Below are 21315 nucleotides of genomic sequence, written 5' to 3'. Positions count from 1 at the left end.
CTCCATCTCTGCCTCCCCCCAAGGAGGCTCTCGGTTCTGTTCTCAGCCCCGCTCCGGGCCCTGCCCGTTGCTGTACCTGTGTGTCTCCGGAGGAGAAGCTGGCCCCGGCATCCACCTGGGAGGAATTCAGAAAGTGCCTGCCCACGGCTTGGTCTCAGGGTGCACGTGTGGAGGACAGGGTGGGCACGGCCCTGCCCCCACTCCCAGGTTCTCAGCCCGGTGTTGAGGATACCAGGCCAAATGCTCTTTGCCGCCCTTAGAGCCGGTGGTGAAAGGGTTACCCTGCCGGCCTTGTTAGGACGGCTGCACAAGGTGCCTGCCTCCCTGAGAAAGTCCCGAGACGCTGATGCCAGAACCCCGGCCGGCCGTCCACACCACGTGTTCAGTGTCCCGTCCACCGTGTCCTGGAAGAACCTTCCGACCAGCTCTCGCTGCACTGTGGACGCCGTGCCTGGGTGGGTCCCAAGAGCTCAGCTCCCAGCCGACAGGGAAGGGGCCGTGCTGGGCCGAGGTTCTCGGCCTGCTCCCGAGACCATCGTGAAAATGGACTCCAGATGTCTCAACGGACCAGGCCCTCGGACAGCTTCCAGCCCGGACATCCCCTTCTGTCCACCCAGAACCGCCTGGGAGTGTGCCAGGGCAATGCCCGGGGACCAGTGCCGATTCGGAAGCCTTTGCCTTAATGAGAGACCGACAGCCACTCCTGGTGGCGGGTCCGCACCTCCGGACTCTGCTCTGAAGGTGGCCCCGCCCCTGTCCTGTGGTCAAGCACGGGCCTGCTCCTCGCTACCCAGGGGGCTCTGTGCTTCTTAACCGGGGTCCATGGCCTCGGGGACAGGGCCAGCTGGAGGAAACCTCGGAGACTACCTGAAGATGATAGTCCCATTTTGCAAATGAGGAAACTGAGGCCCAGCGAGGTCAAAGGACTCCCAGCGAAGCCATAGCTCCCATCCCTAGCCCCAGCGTTCCTGCCCTGCCTCAGTCCCAGTTCCTCTCCAGCAACACCGTAAGGATCAGGCGTCTGAACAGTCACCTGATTCTCAGCGTTTCTCCACCACCTCTCCCGGGACGTCCCCCGCGGGCTCGCGCACTGCGCGCTCACACAGGGCGCTCCCTGGCTCTCCTGGCAGAGGGCCTGGGCGTCTCACGGGCCGGTGCCACGTAAGCAGAATATTAACGGCTTCCCGGGAGATGTCAGACAGGGTGGCTCTGGGCCTGCTTTGCGGTGTGGCTTTTCTGCATGCGGCTGAGTTCCCTTCTGCCTCCCCTCCCTGCCCTGCTGCCGCACACGAAGCGAGGTGAGGGGCTTGGCGCGGCTCACCCGGGCCCCCCAAAGGTGATGTTCAGTGGTTTCCAGACGCGACAGCGCCCCTAGCGGAGGAGGGAGCCCCCGGCAAGCCGGCCGCCGCCGCTCAGCCCCACCCGGAGATCCCAGAAGGAACCACAGGTGAGGGTGACCCAGGGCCGGGCCCCCGGCTGATCTGCTGCAGGAAAGGGTGTGCGTGGGGCGGTGCTCATCTCAGAGCGACGCGGGGATGTGGGCGGACACCGCGCCTGGGACCATCGGGCTGCTCCCAGCCTGACGCCTGGATGCCCTGCTGCTCCCATGGCTGTCTGCCAGCCTCCGGGGAGAGGACCTCGCGCTGTCCGTCTCGCCTCCCCTTCCTGTCCCGGTCAGGGTGCGCCGTGGCGGGCTGGCAGCGACCCTCCTTCACCCGGGGCCAGGCCACCCTCCTGCAGACTCTGCCTCAGGGGCCGGTTTGCCGCCAGCAGCACCGAGTGGGCAGCCGCCGGGTGCAGGTGGCAGACCCAGGCCTTTGGAGGACACGCCCTGAGGAGTTCAGGGTATAATCCGGCATCCAGTCCTGCGACTCTGCTTTCACACGTGTCTCCACGGAACCGGCATGGCGCCGGCGTCCTGTCCAAGGTGATGGGGGAGAGCTCAGACATCTCGGCACCGACCAGAAATAGCCCTGGACGCGGGGCCCCAGAGTCACCCGAGAGCTTCCCGGGCTCTGAGGAGGCAGCGAGCACCGCCCAGAGCTCCTGCCGTCATTTCCTCTCCTGGGCCGCCGTGACACCCCACCGTCCGCGTGGTGGCGGGAGTGTGCGCGGCAAGAAGCGCAGAAGAGCTGCGGACAGGATCTCCCTCGCAGTGGAGAGTGGGGACACGTGGGAAGCCGCAGCCGCTCGGGGGCCCCGTGCTGGGAACCCCGTGCCAGGCCGAGCAGGCCCGCCCTTCCCAGCAGTCTCTGCTTTGGAGATGGTCCTCTGCGATGGTGGAGGGGGATGTTCTCGAAGCCCGCAGGCCTCATGCTGGACGGTGCAGGTGGTTTGGCGGCCGAGGAAGGATTCATGGGATGGGTCATGAGTCACCCGGTGTTTGTCCAATGGGGGCCCTTCCCCTGCCCGGGAGGACCGCTGTACCCCACTTCCCATCCCTCCTAGTAACCAGAACGATTTTCGTCCCATCAGTCACAAAACACAGTCTGCAAACGCTGACCAGAAGGCCCAGTCCGTGTAAAGGTCAGACAGAGCTCATTCAAGGCGGCAGCCCTCCCCTCTGGGCTGGGAAGGGGGGAGGGGGGGAGAGGCAGGAAGTCTTACTGGCTGGCACTGCTGAGAGCCGCTGCCGGCATCCTCTCTGCACTGTTTAGAGCTGACGCGCTCTGTGGGGACCTTTTTTCATTCTCCCGGTCTCCTCTCCCTCCCCCCGACCTGGTCATCCCCCTGGAGGCTCCTCCCTGGCACTGGATTCAGGCAGACATTCCCTCTCTGCTGCTCCTCGGGGCTGACCATCTACTGCAGCCTCATCCCTGCAGAGGCCACTCGCTCCAGCTGAGGTCCTGCTGGACATCGTCTAAAGCAGCCCCACACGGACGCTGCCCTGAGCCCATAGGAGCGCTAGGGAGACACACAGACATTCTTTGCCCAAACTGTGGTTTGTGGACCGACTGCGGGGCCTCCACCATATTCCTTGTCCACCCCCCTCCCCCATCCCCAAAAGCAGGGCTGGCCTCTCCCCTCCTCAACTTTCCCAGGTAGCGGTCTGACAGCGTCTGCCATGTCACTAACCATGGAGGACACTCACCAGGGCTCTCCAAGGGGTGCCTTGAACCCCTTTCCCTGGGACTGAGGTGGGAGGGGTGTCTACACGGCCAACCCCCTCCCCCCCAGTCTGTTCTTCCTAAAGAAAGCTCCTCAAAGATACCCTCCCGCTCCATCCTCCTGCCTCCTCAGTGAGGCGGGAGGTGTTCGAGTCTCAGCTGTTTGACTCGGACAATTTGCACCTTCGCTTGGCACCCCAGCTGGCAGGCTCCATTTGCTGTATCTTGGTGTCCCCCAGAGCACTTCTCATCTGAGGTCCTATTGGGGGTGCAGGGTGGCCGCCCCTGCGGGAGTCACTGCCTCTTGGGGCTTCAAGGATACAGAGAGGCCGTCTAGGGATGTGAGGGCCCAGCCTCGGTCCCACGCCCTCCCGCCCTCTCACTTCTCGGAGCCCTCCCTGGCTGGCGTTGGGGGTCGTCAGAGTTCTCGGCACCCCCCAACGTCAAACCAGGGCCAGGGTACCACAGCTCTGCCTCGGCACGGGAAAGCTGCCGACCTCCGGGGCCACGATGGTGGCAGGCCTCCCGGATCCGTGCCATGCAGCAGGACTTGCCGTCGCTGAGTTCTCCTTCCATAACCTCCACAGAAACTCAGAGCCAGTCTGTGTTTGGAGCGGCGCCTCCCAGACAGTATTGTCAGATGACACAGCCTCACCCCCATTAGACCCCATGGCAGCACAGCGTCCGCGTGGGGCCCAGAGGGCGGTTGTCCTACGAGCTGGTCGATGGGGCGTTTTCTGAGCTCCCCGCCGGCCCCCCTCCCCACAGCTGCCCCGAGACAGCCGGCGGCCAGTGTGTACGAGGCCATCCCGGGCCTCTCCAGAGACCAGGGGGTCTTTCCCTTCCCTCCGGGGCGGGCCTGCGTGGCCAGGGATGGTAACCTGTCATTTCTGTCTTCGGGGTACAGGCTGAGTCATTGCAGGTGTGGGAGAGAAGGCTGGTGGCCCAGCCAACAGCATACAGGCTTTACGAGCCGCTGTCCTGGGCTCCTGAGGCCAGCGTGTGGGAATGGATGACTGACTGGCCCCAGAGGCTCTTTCCTCTGGACAGTTCCACTCGCTGTCCTGCAGCACCTTCCTGATTCATTGTGATGCTGAGCTCGGCTCTGCGTTAACGCGTATTGATCTCAGCTCCATTGAGATGTGCAGAAACCTCTGCTCGGTCTCCTGTGTGTGGGCTGAGCTGTGGCTCCCTCAGCAGGAGCCCAAGACACGCCAGAAGCTCTCGCTGGCGCTGCTGGCCGCCCGGGAACCAGGACGTGCCTGCTCCGGGCATGCCGTCAAAGGGTTTCCCGTGGTGGGGAGAAAAGAAACCGAACAGCCCTGGGCACCTGCTCTGTGCCAGGCGCTTTGCTAACTAAGCACATTCACACACCGTCTGCGTTAACCCTCACCGCTCTTCTCTAAGAGCAGAACCGGTATCGCTATCGTCACGTCGGGATTCTGAGGAAATGGAGACCCAGCGGTTAGGTCCATCATGGCGCCTAGGCGTGAGTCCCAGCCTGACCCCACCGCCCATGCCTCGTCCTTCCCTTCACCTCTGCCCCGAGCTGGGGCTGGAACCCAACACCCAGACACAGGTCCCATGGCCGTGCCCGACGGCAAATTGCTCCTCCGGCCGTGGCCGGTTTGGCTCAGTGGATAGAGCGTCAACCTGTGGACTCAAGGGTCCCAGGTTCGATTCCAGTCAAGGGCACGTACCAGTGGGGAGTGTGCAGGAGGCAGCTGATTGGTGTTTCTCTCTCGTCGATGTTTCTGGCTCTCTACCTGTCTCCCTTCCTCTCTGTAAAAAAAAAAAAAAAAAAAAAATCAATAAAATATATATTTTTAAAAATTGCTCCTCTGACCTCACCCATCCTGTGTGTCTTTGTCCAGTGGGGCCCTCAGAACCCCTGGCCCCTGCGGGGAAGGTCTTTCCTGTTGGACTGTGGTCACCTGTGGTCAACATCCCCAGCAATGACATTTTCAGAGTCAGAGGGACCACCCCTTGGTACTGGGGCCTCCTTTTTTAACGCTTTCAGAAAACTCCCGGGAGGTGCAGAGAGCTTTGTCCTCAGCACACAGTAACCGTCTGTGCTTTTGTCTCCTTCGCTTGCCGACACCGAAACCAGCTGAAGAAGCAGGCGTCGGAGACACCCCCAACCTGGAAGACCAAGCGGCGGGACATGTGACTCAAGGTCAGTGGCCGGAACTGCCTGCCAGGCCTTGGCGGTTGGGAGGAGGGAGATGCCAAGCCTCGGATGGACTTGACCCTGAAAAGAGAATTTGGACCTGGGCCCTAAATCGCAGGCCCCAGCAGATTTTTTAGGAGGCGGTGCTTGTCCAAGTGGGGCTGTGCCGATCTAGAAGGAGCTCGAACGTGTTTTTCCCAGCTACTTCTGAGTCACCGCTGGCGTGTTCAGGGTTCTGAAAAAAAGCTGGCCTTGTCCCACGTGGGGAACAGAGAATGTATATCCAACAGAAACGCAGATCTGTGTGACGGCGGTGCTCCCTGCAGGTGTGCTCCCTGCAGGTCTGTCCCAGCAGCAGGGCCTCCACCATGTCCCCAGCAGGCCGTTCCTTTCCCGTCTTCCTCTGTGCAAACTTCAAACCCTGTTATGGTTTTCTTCTCAGGGACCAAAACTGCTGGGTTCAAGAAAAAGCAACTCTCTGTAATCATTTAGCATGCATCCTTTAAGAACTTAATTTTTTTTGAGTCCTAGAGATTCTTTTTCTTAGGAAACGGAGACCTCTGCTACAGCCTGGGCTGGGTTGGTTGGCTATCATCTGCTGCCTAAACAAACTTCAGGGTCTATTGTGTAATGTGGAAGCTTCTAGATTGCAAGATAGCTAGGAACTAGGGGCTCTGGTATTTTTTGTTGTTTGTTTGTTTGTTTCTCCAGAAAGTGATGTGGGATTTATCCTAGGGTGAGCACCACCCCTGAGGCCACCCGGCTTCAGGAGTGTCCAACACCAATGCTAGGTGGGGCCTCGGGAGTCACCGGGTCCAAGGTGAGAAAGCAGGCCCGCAGAGGGGGGTGCTCCCCCAGCCGCCAGCCCCCAAGTTGGTGGCAGGTAGACCAAGAGAGCTTTCATTCCAAACAGACCGAGCTATGAGGGTGAGCACAGCGCCTGTGGGCTCAAGACGTGGTTTAAATGCTTTTTTCTTTTTTTATATATTTTATTGATTTTTTACAGAGAGGAAGAGAGGGATAGAGAGCTAGAAACGTTGATGAGAGAGAAACATCGATCAGCTGCCTCTTGCACACCCCCCACCAGGGATGTGCCCGCAACCAACGTACATGCCCCTGACCGGAATCGAACCCGGGACTTTTCAGTCCGCAGACCGACACTCTATCCACTGAGCCAAACCGGTTTTGGCTGTCCTTTTCTTATTGTTCCCTCTTAAACAGTCAACGAGCCCTCGCTAACCTTTTGCCACCACTGCCTCTTCAAACCCAGAGGAACTGAGAGTTCAGGGTCAGCCGAGGGAGGTGCCCGCGAGGCCCCTGGACAGGCTCAGCCTGGACACGGCAGAGAAGCTTCTGGGGTCTCCGTGCTGCCTCGGGGAGAGAAACAGCCAGAGCCCAAGCCTCTCCCCGTCCTCAGCATCAACCCACGTGCCCACCGCCTCTTCCAACAGGCGGCCTCCAGGAGCCCCTCCCAGCGTGGGGACCACAGCCAGGGGCCCGGGCGGAGGAGGCCCCGGCGTGCCCGGAGCCCGGCTCCCCCGGGCAGCTGCACCCAGAGGTGGTCCAGGAAGGCGCCCTCAGAGAGCCGAGGCCTCATGGAGACGCGGCCACGGGCCCGAGGACCCCGGGTCTGACCCGCCAGCACATGCCCAACCTGCCCGAGGGCCCCGGAGAATCCGCGTACCAGCCCCTGGGGACGGAGCCCGAGGACTCAGCGGGGAGTCGCCACGGCCTGGGGCTGCTGGGGCACCAGCCGTTGGGAGGCCTGGGTCAGGAGGGGCATCGGGGCAAAGAGAGGCTGGGGGGCAAGGAGGTCGATGAAGACCGGGACATCGACGAGTCCTCGCCCCAGGACTCCCCTCCCTCCCAGGCCTCCCCTCCCTCCCAGGTCTCCCCTCCCTCTCAAGTCTCCCCAGGTCTGCAAAGCTCCCCAACCCAAGGGGGGCCAGCCCCCCAGACAGTTTCCAGAGAAGCCACCGGTACCCCAGGCTTTCCGGCTGAGGGTGCCATCCCCCTCCGTGTGGATTTCCTCCCCAAAGTTTGCACAGAGCCCCCGGCCTCAGAGCCCGAGGGGCCCACGGAAGGGCCGGACGGGCCCCCCGCGTTCACGTTCCACGTGGAAATCAAAGCCAATGTGCAGAAGGCACAGGGAGCAGGCTCCCAGGTGGACGTGGGCGGGGCTGGCGAGGACACAGAGCCCCCGAGCCCCTCTGAGGGAGGCGACACCAAAAAGACTGACCTCCGAGAGCCTCCTGAAAAGCAGCCTGCGGCCGGGCTGCCCGGGAAGCCAGCCAGCCGGGTCCCCCAACTCAAAGGTCTGTGCCAAGAGCTCCTCAGCTGCTTCCCGGGAGCCCCGTGTGCCACCCAGGCTGCGGGCACCGCCCCTGAGCTTCTGGCCCCCGCGACTCCTGCCGCTTCTGGGTGCCCACGCCCCGCCAGGGAGCGGCCGCCTGGGTCCCGCCGCTCACCCCCCGCGGCCCCCTCCCTCCCGCCCCCGGGCCCTGGACGCACGCCCCCTCACGCTTGCCCGCCGTTGTGCATGTCACCGACACCCCCACCCGGCGCTTCCTGCCCTGTCCGGCCCCCCAGCCACCGGGCTTCTCCACACGGTCCATCGGCCCACAGGCGGTCAGTCGGTGGGCCGCACTCCCGAGAGGATAGCAGCTGCTCCTACTTGTGAGGGCCCATCCTGTGCCTTCCATTTATGGCCCAGACCCCTCCCGACCTTCCCACGTGGGTGTCATTGGCCCCACTTGGCAGATGAGGAAACTGAGGCTCAGAGAGGTCAGGTCACCCACGGAAGGTTACCGAGCCCCCAGTGGCCGAGCCAGGGTCAGAAGCCGGGTGGGCCTGCTCCGAAAGGAGGTGCTTCCCAGTACCCCACGGCGACTTCCAGGCGGTTCCGAAGGGAAGCCCAGAGACGCAGAGGGCGCAGCTGCCTCCTGCCGCTCTCGCCGGTGGGCGGTGATGTGTGTGCAGCAGGTGACACACACACAGGCACGTGGAGTGGCCAACAGCCCACGCGGGGCCTCGGACCCAGCGCCCCCGCCCCCACTCACCCCGCAGGAGGGACAGTGAGCAGGAACAAAGTTTTCCTGTTCAGAGCAGCCCCCTTCTTGAGCCCTAGGAAGCAAGACCACAGGGGCCCTTTGGGGGCTGGGAGATGGGGGGCGGGGGCAGTTTCCAAGCGTCTCTGTGTCCTGTCAGGGAGGGGACCGGTTACAGCCCACGGCGGCTGCTTGATGGTAACCAGTTATTAGCTAATTTGGGGAGATGCAAGGGTTAACCCCGGTGGTGAGAAGGTGCCTCCATGCACGTAGGGCCCTGAGCATGTGAGCGTTATTGTCAGGGTGCAGGCATTGGCGCTACGTAGGCTGTCAATGGCAAACGTCGGTTACATTTTTATTAGAAAACTTGGAAGTGTTGTAGGTGAAGGAAGCTGTGCTTTTAAAATGTGAAACAGAGGCTGGTGCCATTTTGGAGCCCAGCCCATCTGGTATCCAGATGGGCTAATACACGTATAATCCCTTAACATTTAAAACAGAAAAAGAAAATCCTATGTCCATTTAAAAATATCCCAAGTCCCAAAATAGTAGGAGGCAAATAAGTGCGGCTTGACTCATGACAACGCCGCTCGCTGGAGACGGTGTTTTACAGAATCCTGGTCCACTGGATGCCCACTGGCCCAGGTCCTCGGTCCAGTGAGCTGAGACTAAACCAAATGAAACAGGGTTTGCTGGTGCAGGACGTGTCCGCGTCTTTAGTAACCTAATGCACATGTTGACCCTCTGAGAAGGACCCAGAGGATGAATTCCCCAAAGTTATTTGATCTCATCTGCTTCCATCTCCTGGGAAACGCTGACTTAGCAGATGCCTCGGTTGTAACATCCATGATGGTCGACTTGGGCAAAGGCTGTGCACCAGGCTAAGAGTCTCAGGAACCTGCATTTTCATAGCCTCTCCTGGTGGTTCATCACAGTCAAGTCTGAAAGCCTCTGGCCACTCTAAAAATCCAGCATCCGGTAGCCAGTAAGCAGCTCCAAGAGGCCCCATTATCCTTGGGGCAAGGGGGCTACAGTATTGAAATCAAAGACAAATCTATAATCAATCTTCAACAATGAATGGCAACAGAAGGAGAAGGTCAGGCAGAGGTGACCCTGGTAGACCAGGAGACCGGTTTTTCACCAAGGGGTGCGGCTTTCTAAGCACAAAAGCGGTCAATGGTTTAGTCCTAAAGTCCAGAGGTCATCGGCAGGATGCTTGATGGTAACCAGTTATTAGCTAATTTGGGGAGATGCAAGGGTTAACCCCGAGGGAGAGCCACCCAGTGGTGAGAAGACCCTCCGGGGCTGGGTTGGGGGCGGGTGGGGCTCACTGGAGAGCAGCTGGGGCCGGGGCCCAAAGCCCCCATCAGTGAGGGGCTGGCTCTGGGAAGGCAGCTCCTTCACCCTGACCCTGGGGTGACAGCATGAGCAGGGGTCCTGCAGGGGCCAGAGCCCGGCTGAGCGGCCCCATCTGCGGCCCCGGGACTTTCAAGAGCCGCTCCTTGGGGAGGAGTGGGCCCCGCTGCGGGGAGGACCGGCCCAGGCAGAGGCAGGAAGGGAGCCCGGGAGAGGCAGGGCCTGCCTTCCCTGTGCCGAGCGTGCCCGGAAGCTGCCTCTGCGTCCCCTCTGCATGTCCCCACCCTCGGCCAGCCTGCTGCCCCTGTCAGGGTGCTCCAAGCCACGACCCCAGCGTGCTGCGTTGATACTAACGGCGAGAGGCCTAACCGGCTCCAGGGGAACGAAAATCAGCGGTTCCCACCGAGCCCGCCTGCACAGAGCACGTGGCCCTCCCCTGAGACACCCGCCCATCGGCCCCGCGCTCCGTCCTGGTGCCGTGCACACGGGCGTAACGTCCGTTCTCCTCCTTTTATATCCCATCAGCTCGCATGGTCAACAAAGGCAGAGACGGGGCCGGAGCCGACGACAAGAAAGCCAAGGTAAGCTGCTGAAACCTCGGACTGTCTGCCGCCGTCGAGGCTGCCCAGGAGCCGGGCTTTGTGTCTGAATTAACTTTTACGTGCAATGTGTCTGCACACGTGCCACTGAGGTACTTGTTTCCATGCCAACGTAAAACCCCAGCGCTCGCCCGTGCGCTGCGTGTGCCAGGGCAGGGCAGTGGGCAGGCCCTGGAGCTCGCGCTCCCAGGTGCTGTCCCGTTAGCCGAGTTTAAAGGAGGTGTTGACGGTACGTGAAGGTACGTTTGACTTTCCTGGAGGTTGCACATCTCACACTTCTCGCTGCAGGTCTGGGCTCAAAGAAATTTGGACGCACACGCACACCGGCTTAAGATACATAGAAACATACCATTTCCTTAGGGCCGTGGTCGGCAAACTGCGGCTCGAGAGCCGCATGCGGCTCTTTGGCCCCTTGAGTGTGGCTCTTCCACAAAATACCACGGCCTGGGCGAGTCTGTTTTGAAGAAGTGGCATTAGAAGAAGTTTTAAAAAATGTGGCTCTCCAAAGAGATTTCAATCGTCGCACGGTTGGTATTTGGCTCTGAGTTTGCCGGCCACGGCCTTAGGGGGTTGAGGGAGAGTTGAGCAAGGATGTGATCCCTAGGAGAGCAGCCCACAAAGGAGGGCTGGCGAGGGCCGGTGAGAAAGGAGATCTAAGGCAGCAACCGCACAGCCAGGACTGGGAAGAGAGGCCTCGGGCCTTCTGGGACCGCTAAGCAGCCGGGCTGGGTGGCCGCAGAGCTGGAGGGGGCGGGGGCGCGCCTGGCGGAGGAGGGAGCCTCGGCACACGCCTTGCATGCTAAGTGGACAAGTGTGGCGGCCGTGGTGCAGTCGATGCCAAGGCGGCGATTTGATCACGGGCTGTGGCCAGCCTTCAGAAGGGACCCGGGGATCAGTCAGCGAAGCAGCCTGTCCCCCTCCCCCTCCCCCCCCCCCCCCCCCCCCCCCCCGACCAGCACCGCACCCAGGACCTCCCATCGGCCGGAGTCACTCCCCTCAGCGGCTTTGGCTCCTATGACTGCACAGGAGGGTTTTCCCAGGAGAACCCCACTGTGGCCCCAGACGAAGACCTGTTTTTCTTAAAGGTGCCTACAATGCCCGTCACCAATTCCGCCTGGAAGGTCTGGGCCTTCATCGGCCCGGAGCCCTGAGGGCCCAGGTGCAAAAGGCTAGGGTGTTGAGGGCCACTCCCCAAGGTGCTGTCCTGTAAGAAGTCAAGGCTCCCCATCCCAAGACCCCAGGAATCAGCGGAGGGTCCTGCAGAGACTTGGGGGACCGGGCTCTGCCCTCGGTGCTTGAAGCAGTGGCCACAGCTGCTTGCCAACCATGATGCACATTTAGGGGAACCCCAGCCTCATGCATTCGTTCATTCGTGCATTCATTCATTCATTCATTCATACATTCACTCCCACACATAGTGCCACGTCCTGCCCTCGACTTGCTCACAGTGAGGGGTCAGGTCTCTCAGAAACCTCGTAGGGAGCACTGCCTGTGCACCTGGGAAAGGAGGCATTGCCAGTCCCCACCCCCAGCTTTTCTCCCTTTCCGCCAGCCCCAGGACCTCAGCTCGCATCCCTCCCCTCACCCTCCTCCTCCTTCCCTTGGCCGTCCTCCTCGCTGAGGCTGGCCACAGAGAGGGCCTCGGTCACTTCCGTGGGGAATGCCAGGGCGATGAGGAACAAGCCCGAGAGACCAGATGAAGCCTCCAGTCAGGACCTGCCCTGCGGTCGCTCAGTCCTACCTCTCGACAGGGTCCCTAAGGGCTTATTCCTGAAAGTGTGGCCCCTCCTCTCCCAGGGCCACACACCCCGGTCAGAGTCCCCCCCGCGGCATGAGGGCAAACCACAGGTGCCAGCCACACAGCCGTCCAGTGCAGCTGCCCCTGAGGCCATCCGGCTCCCCGACACCTGTCCCCCTGGCCGGCCACCCCACCCGGGCCTTTCCTTAAGTGGACACGTTCCAGAGCAAACACTGGCCAGATTAGCGTTCACCAGATCGTGTTCAGTTCTGTTCCAGATTTTATTCAGAGAGAGAGAGAGAGAGAGAGAGAGCGCTAAATGGTGTCGGCAGAACCTCTGAGGCTGAGAACCGGCCCAGCCCTGACTGTAGCAGTACCAGCCTGTCAGTGAGGGGAGGGCACCGTGGTGAGCAGGCCAGCCCGGCTCCGGACCCGGAATTGGGCAGACGGCGAGGCATGTCGGACGCTCGACACGCCGCAGAAGCTTTATTGAGGAACATCCTAGACTCGTCTACTTTGGGGATCTCCACCAACTCTTTGGACATGAAACGCCTATAAATAAATCAAAAAAGTCTCCAAAGTGGGGATGGGGTGGGGGGTTGGGACGGGCACCAGAAAATCCAACGGGATCGAGACAGAACGTGCTGGGACTCCTCTCCATTTTTCGTCTTCTCTTTTGAAAGTTCTGTCACACATGCGTTCTACAACGCGCTGCACACATTGGCTGACCGAGTGCGTGGTCCAAACCGGTGGAGCTCCCCGCTGTAGACGGTCCCCAGCCTCGTTCATTTGTGTTACCGTCCTTTTTCCGTTTGTTCCCCTCCCCCGTGTGCTGACTTTCATTTTGATTTTGTTTATGTTTATGTTTATGTTGAAGACATCCACACCTTCCTCTGCTAAAACCCCGAACGGTAGGCCCTGCCTTAGCCCCAAGGGCCCCCCTCCTGGTAGCTCAGACCCTTTGATCAAACCCTCCAGCCCTGCCGCGCGCCCAGAGCCACTCTCCTCTCCCAAACACGCCTCTTCCGGCACGCCCCGAGCCGGCGGTTCTGGAGCAAAGGAGACGAAAGCCAAGGTAAGGAACAACGCCTCCGCCGAGAACCAGGCTGCTCCCGTGTGGTTCTCCCGGGTGTGTTTCTTTGAGCCGGAAAGACCTTTCTTCAGCTAAGCTCTGGCCTAGACATACCGCACAGAACCGTTGAAATGGGGATGGGGCCTGGGTGCCATCCTTCTCCGCTCCCTAGTGCCTCCTAGCAGCAGCCCCAGGCGCCCGCGGGGACCCTGCCATGAAGTCGCTGCCTTCATGGGGCGCCCCTGCCCACCCCGGGCTTTGGGAACTGGAGTGCTTCCAGATTGCCCCCTCTGGTTGGCTGCCAGCTCGCTGGGCAGCATCGCCGCCAGACCATCGTTAGGTCCTTGGGGAATGTCAGTGTCTTTTCCGAGTTATGTGTCAGGGTCATCGACGGGGAAACCAAGCCCGGGCACTGCCAGCTGGCTGAGCCGGTGCCCTGCTCCACCTCCAGCCGGTTTGCTCATTGACGCTGTGTCCGCCCACCATGGGCTCTCAGCGCACCTACGGAGTCGCTGAAACCCAGGGTTTGGGGAGAGAAAAGCGTACGACTTAGCTCAGAGCCCTCTCGGTCAAGTTCAGCACACAGGGTGCTCACGGGCCTCTGGTGAGACCAGCCGCCCCAGTCAGATCCCCGAGGAGAGGCAGAGCACGGTATCCGCGGGGAACGGTCTGGTGTCCTGCCAGACCTGGTGGAGAGTGAACCTGAGCGTCGCTGTCAGCTCCACTGCCTTTCTTTTTTTTCTTTTTCTTTTTAAATATACTTTATTGATTTTTCAGAGAGGAAGAGAGAGGGATAGAGAGTTAGAAATGTGGATGAGAGAGAATCATCGATCAGCTGCCTCCTGCACACCCCCTACTGGGGATGTGCCCGCAATCAAGGTACATGCCCCTGACCGGAATCGAACCTGGGACCTTTCAGTCCGCAGGCTGACGCTCTATCCACTGAGCCAAACCGGTTTGGGCTCCACTGCCTTCCATGCCTCACGCCAGCACAGCTCCCGCCGAGAGCTCCCGTGGCCGTTCCTCCGGAGGAAACGGTGCTCGGAGCCTGGCGTTTGGGTGGGGCTGTGGGGCTGTGTGCCCAGCAAACGCTTGTGATTGCGGAGGCATTCATTGCATCGTGTGGGCAACGGGTCACCCCACGCGTGGCCTCATTTAGAACCAAAGTGGTCTTAAGTGGCACCGACTCCACGTCACAATGGCCCCTCCTGGCCGTAAACACCACTCTGACCTGCTTCGGTTACAGGGGGCAGACACCAAACCGGGAACCAAGATCGCCACGCCCCGGGGAGCGGCCCCTCCAGGCCAGAAAGGCCCGGCCAATGCCACCAGGATCCCAGCGAAAACCACGCCGTCCCCAAAGACCCCGCCGGGCACCGGTAAGAACCTTCCCCTGGAGCCCAACCCGGGGCTCTGATAGATCATGGCTCCGGCTGGCGCCTCGGTGCCTTCTGTCCACTGAGCGCTGGAATGAGCGCTCTCTACCTGTCACCACCTCCAGGCTTCAAACCACAGCCCTGGGGCTGTGCCCACGTCCCCTCTTTGCAGATGTGGACACAGGCTCAGGGGTCACACCTCAGATGAGGTGGCACAGAAAGGGTCTGAAGCCACCGGGCAGAGTGGGTGGGTGGGGGTGGGGATGAGCCTAGAGGCAGAGGGGGGGGGAAGGTATTAGGTGGAAAAGGAGAAGAGGCTTAATTGTCCTGTTGCCACAGGAACTCGATGACTTTAGGGTTAAACAGACACTCACACTCTAAGAGGGACCTGCTTCCTCTCCCCTGGACAAGCCGCCTCAGAGCGGAGGGAAGCTAAGCCTCGGACCCTGGGGCGCAGCACGCGGCCCAGTGGCTCTCAGGCTGCCTGCTCCAGATCCGCAGGGGAGCCTGGGAGAACAGCTTGCAGGCCCCACCCCTAGAAATTCTATAAGATGCCTGGGAATCTGCATCTTACAGCTCCCACTCCCCCTCACACGTCTGGAGACTCTGACGCAGGGTCCCTGGGCCACACTAGGAGAACCACTGAACCACGGGGAGGTGGAGCAGCAAACGGCTGGAGGGCAGTGGGGTGTGGGGTGCGGGGTGCGGGGTGCGGGGTGCAGGTCAGGGAGCCCCGGGCAGCGGCCCCCTGGGGGAGGGCGGTCCCAGCAGCCTTCCCGGAGGGTGTGACAGGCACTCCCATCTGCCCTGCTTCGTGGGGAAGGGCAGGAACGGCAGGGCCAGGCCTGGGCATGGGCATGGCTTGTTGGGAGAGCGAGGGACAGGTGGGCACGACGCAGGCATAGCGTCTGCAGCCGGGGAGGCTGGGGAGGGCTGGCGGGAGAGGGGCCTGAACCTGCTGAGCAGCTTAACGCTCCCCCTGCGGGGAGAGGGTCTCAGGGCCCAGAGGAGGTGGCCCTGGTCCTGCCCTGGGCCCGGCAAAGGCCGCCTGGGGTCACACGGGGGTCACACAGGTCTCACGCCTGCACACACATGGCCGCCCGGCTCCTCGCGGCGGGCTGATCCCTGTGCTGGGTGTGAGGCGAGGCCCCTGCAGGGCCTGGGCTTGTTGGAGACCACGCAGCCGGCTGGATCCCACCCCTCGACCCCAGGGCCCTGGGCAGAACCGGCTCCCTCTCAGGAAGGGTACTGTCTCCCGCCCCAGCGACAGGCCAGGCAGGAAGGAGTCGGTGAGCTCCGGGGCGGCCTCCTGAGCTCCCGGCCTCTCCCACTGCCTGAGGCCGCCCCAGCCGGACAGGCCCCGGGACCGAGCTCCGGCCTCACTCCGCCTCTCTTCCAGGCGAACCTGGGAAGTCGGGGGACCGCAGCGGCTACAGCAGCCCTGGCTCCCCGGGCACCCCCGGCAGCCGCTCCCGCACCCCGTCCCTGCCCACCCCGCCCACCCGGGAGCCCAAGAAGGTGGCCGTGGTCCGCACGCCGCCCAAGTCGCCGTCCTCCGCCAAGAGCCGCCTGCAGACCGCCCCGGTGCCCATGCCCGACCTCAAGAACGTCCGCTCCAAGATCGGCTCCACCGAGAACCTGAAGCACCAGCCGGGCGGCGGGAAGGTAAGGCCTGTGGGGCCGCCTCCCCCTCACAGGGCACCCCCCCCCGAAAGACACTGGGGTCCCCCCCCGCCCCCGAAAGACACTGGGGTCCCCCTGCCCCCGAAAGACACTGGGGTCACCTCGAAGCCACGAGGGCCTGTGCGGGGGAGAGAAAGGGCCGGTTCTTCCCCCCATGTCAGCCCCGCTCGCCAGAGGACAGTGGATCTCTGTGGCCCCGGGGTCCGCGAAGGGGGGTGCCCAGAGGCCTGCCCCGTGTGGGTCGGTAGGGGGGTGGCCGGCGTTTGTGGGACGTTCGCTGGGGTCAGGCTTCTCTCTGCCTCCAGCTCTGGGGGAGTCTGGGTTCCATTCTGAGCGGATTCTTCTTCCAGGGGCAGGTGGGCGCTCATGGAATGTTGGGGTTCCCTAAAGGTGGGGCCGTGAGCATCCGAGGGCCTGGGGTGGAGGCAGAAGAGGCTGGCCTGGGCCCCGCCCCCCACGTTTCCTGGGCCTGGCCCGGGAGATGCCACACTGGGAACCCGTCTCCTCCCAGCGCGGGGGCCGGAGGCCGGAGCCCGAGGGGCCGGAGGCCGGAGCCCGAGGGGCCGGAGGCCGGAGCCCGAGGCGGGGATGGCCAAGGCCTCCCTCCAGGACCGGAGACCGCACTCCCTCCTCGCGTGCTCCCACTCGGCCTCCCCCCGGCCGCCCCCTCCCCTCCCTCCCCTCGTAAGCACACCGAGGGAGGGCTCCCCTGAGGAGCTGCTCTCACAGAACCACCCGCACGGCCCGGTTCCGCCTGCAGCCGCGGGCGGGGCCTGGGGGTGAGGGCCTGAGCGTGTGCACGGTGGGCACACAGAGCGCCTGCCCCGCCCGCCACAGGGGGCACGGGGAGGGAGAAGCGGGGGTGTGGGGTGCTGAGGACCAAGGCTCTGCTCTGGAGGCCACGGGTGTGTGGTGGGCTTTGGGCTGGGCCTCTGGGGCCGTGAGCCTCCTGGTGGCCGGCGTCTGACAGAACCTTCCCGGTGGGACAGCTGGTCTCCCCCCGAGGGCGCCCTCCGCACCATTGATTTCGTCTATGACTCTGGGCCGGGCCCTGGGCATCCCTGGAAGAAGGCATCTCGGAGGCCCGTGTGGGTGCCTCACCGAAACCCTGAAACCCCGCGGGCCCGTCCCAGCCCGGGGCCTGCCCTGCCGGCCGGGGCGGGGGCCAGGCGCCTCTCGGGAGCTGTCTTGGACCCCAGGGAGGCCCTGGGCCGCGTTCACTGCCCCTGCGGTCGGCCTGTGCGCCTCCTCCCGGAAGGCGGAGACAGCTGAGGGTCCGGGTCTGAGGCTGGCCCTCCTGCGAGGTTTCGGGGCGGAGGGGGCTCCAGGGACTTGGTCTGTAAGACGGTGGGACCCTCCCGCCGGGGTCCCTCTGTTTTCATAGCAGGGGGACCGTTTGCCCGTTTTGAAAAATGAGAAGCAGCCCTTCCACCACTCCACCCCCCCCCCTTACCACCCACTGCCAGTTTGCACCTGCGGAGGACTCTGCAGCTGTGACCAGCCGCCCGGAGGGACCGGAGCCCTGAGGCTCCCAGCCCGCGGGGCTGTCACACCCCAGCGGCACCCCGTGTCCTCCCGCCACCCCTGGGTCAGCTGAGGTTGGCTTGGAAGGGCCGGGCACCTTTGGCCCAGTTCTGGCAGCTCCGCTGAGTGGCAGGGCTGGTGGAGGGGACTGGCAGGGAGAGGAGGCTGGGAGCCGGGCCGGGCCTGAGGCTCAGAGGGGAAGGGAAGGGGCCCCAGGCCACCGCCTCTCCAGGCTGGGCCCCACAGGCCCTTCTCCCCTGAGGGAGAACGGGGACCTTTCTTAGGGCCTCTCATGGCGGGGGGGAGTGGGAAAGCCCAGAGGGAGGGGCGACAGCCGTCCTTGATCCCATAGAAAACCCAGACCATTGTCTGAACCAAAGACAGGCAATGCCACCGCTGCAGAGAGCACTGCCTGTCTCCGGGGAATGGGAACGGGGAAGGGAGCCGCTTGTGTCCATGGAGAAGGCTCGTAAAGCCAGCCCTGTCCCCCGTCTGGCCTGGGCCGGCGGCTCCTGGAGGCCACGCTCAGACCTTCGTGGGCTGTGGCCGGGGCGGAGCCCGCTGTGTGGGTGTGTGGGCCGTGCACCCAGCGAAGGGGCGCCCGCTCCCTGGATGGAGGCCCCAGGACGAAGGGAGAGCAGCCGGCCTGGCAACATGCAGACCGAGAACCTGGGCCTTCCTGCTTCTGTCGTTGGCTAAAATGATGGGGCGCAGCTTGCAGAGTCCAAAACGGAATTCTTAGCTTTGAAAGGAGAGGGCGGAACCACCACTTGTTCCCTCCACAGAGCCAGAGACAGATGGAGCCGAGGGTGGCGAGGCCGCAGCTGCAGATCCTTGGGAGCCGGGAGCTCTCCTCCCCCACCCGCTGCCAAGGAGGATCACCTGGGGCGGGGGCGGGGGGGTTCTCTTACAAATCCTGACAAAGCCGGAGCCTTTCCCGGGTTCGTGAGAACCTCAGGGGGCTCCCCGGTGTTCCGACGTGTAGTCCAGGCTAAGACCCAGGGTCCCCGATGTCAGCTCAGGCCCAGCCAGGCCACCCCCTCTGTCTTGCACCTCCCTCCCCAGGAGTCTGTCTGAGCCTCTCTCTCTGTGAGGGGAGCAGGGAGAGTTCCGCCGCGGAGGCAGAGAACCAGCGTTTCAAACGCATTTTAAAAGGTCCGGCTGGGTGGCTCAGCTCGTTAGTGTCATTCCGATACCCCGAGGTCGCAGGCTCCGTCCCCAGTCGGGCCACGAACAAGAATCAATCAACGAACGCATAACGGAAACAGCAAACCCATGCTTCTCTCTTGCTCCCTTCCTCTCTAAAATCATTTTTAAAAATGTAAACCTTTAAAAAAAATTTTAAAAAAAAGCTACTCGCTGCCGGCGAACAATGTGAATTGGCAGCCTTACATCCTGGTGAGAGAGAGCACGCAGGTGGCATCAGAAGCTGGTTCCTGCCTCCCTGTGTTCATTCATCTAACATTTCCGGGGCACCTCTGAGCGTCAGGCCCTGTGCTGAGTCCTGCCCCCAGGCCCAGGCCCGGGGAGGGACACACAAAGGGAGCGGAGAGGTTGGCCAAGGATGGGGGGGGGGGCAGCCCACACCATCGAGGGGCCCCCACACGTGTTGTGGGGTGTCATCCGCAGTCTCGTGTGTTACCAACAGCTCAGAGAAGCCAGGGCAGACCCTGGATTGGGACCAGGACAGCTCCCCCCATCCCCCTTCAGAGTGCTGGGCCCCGGGCGGGAAGAGGGCCGTGGGAAACCGCACGTGGAGATGTTCAGAGAAGAAGCAAAATACAGTCAGAGCTGGGGGGCAGGGGAGCGGGGGCTTAGGCCGGAGCCCTGTTCGCTCCCACAGGAGCCGAGAGAGTGGCCAGCTGCTGGAGGAGGTCTGCCGTGGCCTAGCGGTGTCTGCCCTGGCTGGCAGGGCCCTGTCCTCCCGCCAGGATGCGGAAGGGAGAGGGAGCTGGAGGGAGCCGCGGCAGAGAGCCCAGGCTCAGCTGTCAGGCTGTCAGGGTTGAATGTGAGGGCAGATGGGGCAACACCAGCCTCAGCCGCCCCTCTGTGTGGTCAGTGGGGGCACAGCAGGAAGCGCAGGGGTCCCGCGGCCGTCCAGGGTCAGAGAGAAGGTGCACTTGGCGCCAAGGCTGCCTGGTCAGGAGAACGGGGGATCAGGGGTGAGCAGGATGGGCAGGGTCAAAGCCTGAAAAGGGCGCTGTGCTGGTTGGCTCTGAGCAGACAGAGCTAAAGTCACTTCCCCGGAGGGGGCCCTGGCCCGTGGCTGGAATGCAGAGGCCCAGGCTGGACAGGGTCTAGGAGCCCTGGAAGGACAGGAAGCTGCTGCCAGGGCTCACGCTGGGAGCGACCTGGGCTGCAATGTTTCCAGCGGCCACAAGATGGCGGTGGAGCGCTGTCAGCATCTGTCTCGCTTCAGGAAGTATTTCTAGATTCATTTGTTGACACAGTCCCAGCTCTTATTTTAAAAAGCACAGGTGAGGAACATTTCGGTGGAGTGAAGTGAATGTTTGCCTGTCCTGGACGCGGGGGAACCTGGGCTGAGGTGTCGGGTCCTGCAGGGAGCGGCGGGCAGAGCCGGGCTGGGACCCTCCCCGGACACAGCACCTGTGTTTGTGGGAAAAAATCTTGTGCAAATCATTTTAAAGAAGCGTGGGGCAGTCGCTGTTTAAAGGAACAGTGTAAATAATTCTACAGGCGACTTCCCTGTTACTGGCCCTCTTCTCTGGCTGGTTGACTTAACAGGACCTACTGTGTTTCCCTGTCAGTTCTCAGGCTGCGGCCCAGCCTTTCCCACCAGAACATCCATCCCAGTCCCAATCCTCAGCCCTGGGCCTCTTGAGCCTCGTGAGGGGAGGTCGCCCAGCAAGCACGGGGCAGGCCTCGCAGGGACAGCCAGGACAAGGGGCCAGCAGGGAGCTTCTGGGGGAGGGCTGGGCCACCTGGAGCAATCTTAGCACAGACGGAACAAGTTCAAGGTCTAAGGCAGGCTTGGGACTTCCCTCCAGGAAGTAGATTAAAGCAAAGTGGACCCGCCCACCTCACCCCACCCTCTCCCCAGGGCCAAACCCTGGCCACAGGAATTTCTCGCCTGACGAGGAGTCTCCAGACTACTATTTGGAGCTTCCAAAACATTGTTCTTCCCCGTGATGGGTGTGTTCAGTGTCTGGCCAGACCTAAGGCTCGGTATCACACACGATACTCCAGAGGAGAAATTGTCTGAGGATTCCAACTTCAGAATGCCAAAAGTTACCCTTTTTCCCTCCTTTCTGTAAGCCTGACATTCTGCGAAGGGTGTTGGCTTCACTGGATGACTAACGGTAGTTTGTGTCTGCTTTGTGCATGTTCTTTTGTCTATCTCCAAACCCCATAAAAGGGCTACTGAGAGCTTGTTGTCTTTTTTGTGGGATTGGAAAAAGGAAGTCACACTGGAGGGAAAATTTCTGTGTGTTATAAATGTTATTACTTAATGAACTCGAATTGTTTGATGAATTTCTTGTGTGGATTTTACAGAACACAGGTTATTTTCCTTGCAAAACTGGTAAGTTTTATTTGTCAGAGAAGAGGAGTTATGTAACCCATCTCGTTTGCCTTTTTACCTTGGCTTCCTGGAAGCTCAGAGTTAAATGTAATGAACCATCTTGTT

General features: G+C 62.0%; 1 protein-coding gene across 20 annotated transcripts in view; it reads left to right on the top strand.

Moving 5' to 3' along the window:
- Positions 1–21315, top strand: part of MAPT (microtubule associated protein tau) — a 71104-nt gene that overhangs the window by 38675 nt on the left and 11114 nt on the right. For 4 of the 20 annotated variants that reach the window (XM_084861709.1, XM_084861705.1, XM_084861701.1 and 1 more), the window contains 4 exons: positions 5218–5283; positions 10203–10258; positions 14333–14465; positions 15862–16127. In XM_084861709.1, the coding sequence (XP_084717835.1) occupies positions 5218–5283; positions 10203–10258; positions 14333–14465; positions 15862–16127 (521 nt within the window). Of the gene's footprint in view, positions 1–1357; positions 1448–5217; positions 5284–6728; positions 7593–10202; positions 10259–12891; positions 13090–14332; positions 14466–15861; positions 16128–21315 lie in introns of all 20 variants that reach the window. The other 16 variants (XM_084861711.1, XM_084861708.1, XM_084861697.1 and 13 more) reach the window with 9 other exon arrangements.

This window comes from Pipistrellus hanaki (genome assembly GCF_964339955.1).
Source record: "Pipistrellus hanaki genome assembly, chromosome: 16".
NCBI lineage: Eukaryota > Metazoa > Chordata > Mammalia > Chiroptera > Vespertilionidae > Pipistrellus > Pipistrellus hanaki.
This window is presented reverse-complemented; position numbering and strand designations above follow the sequence as displayed.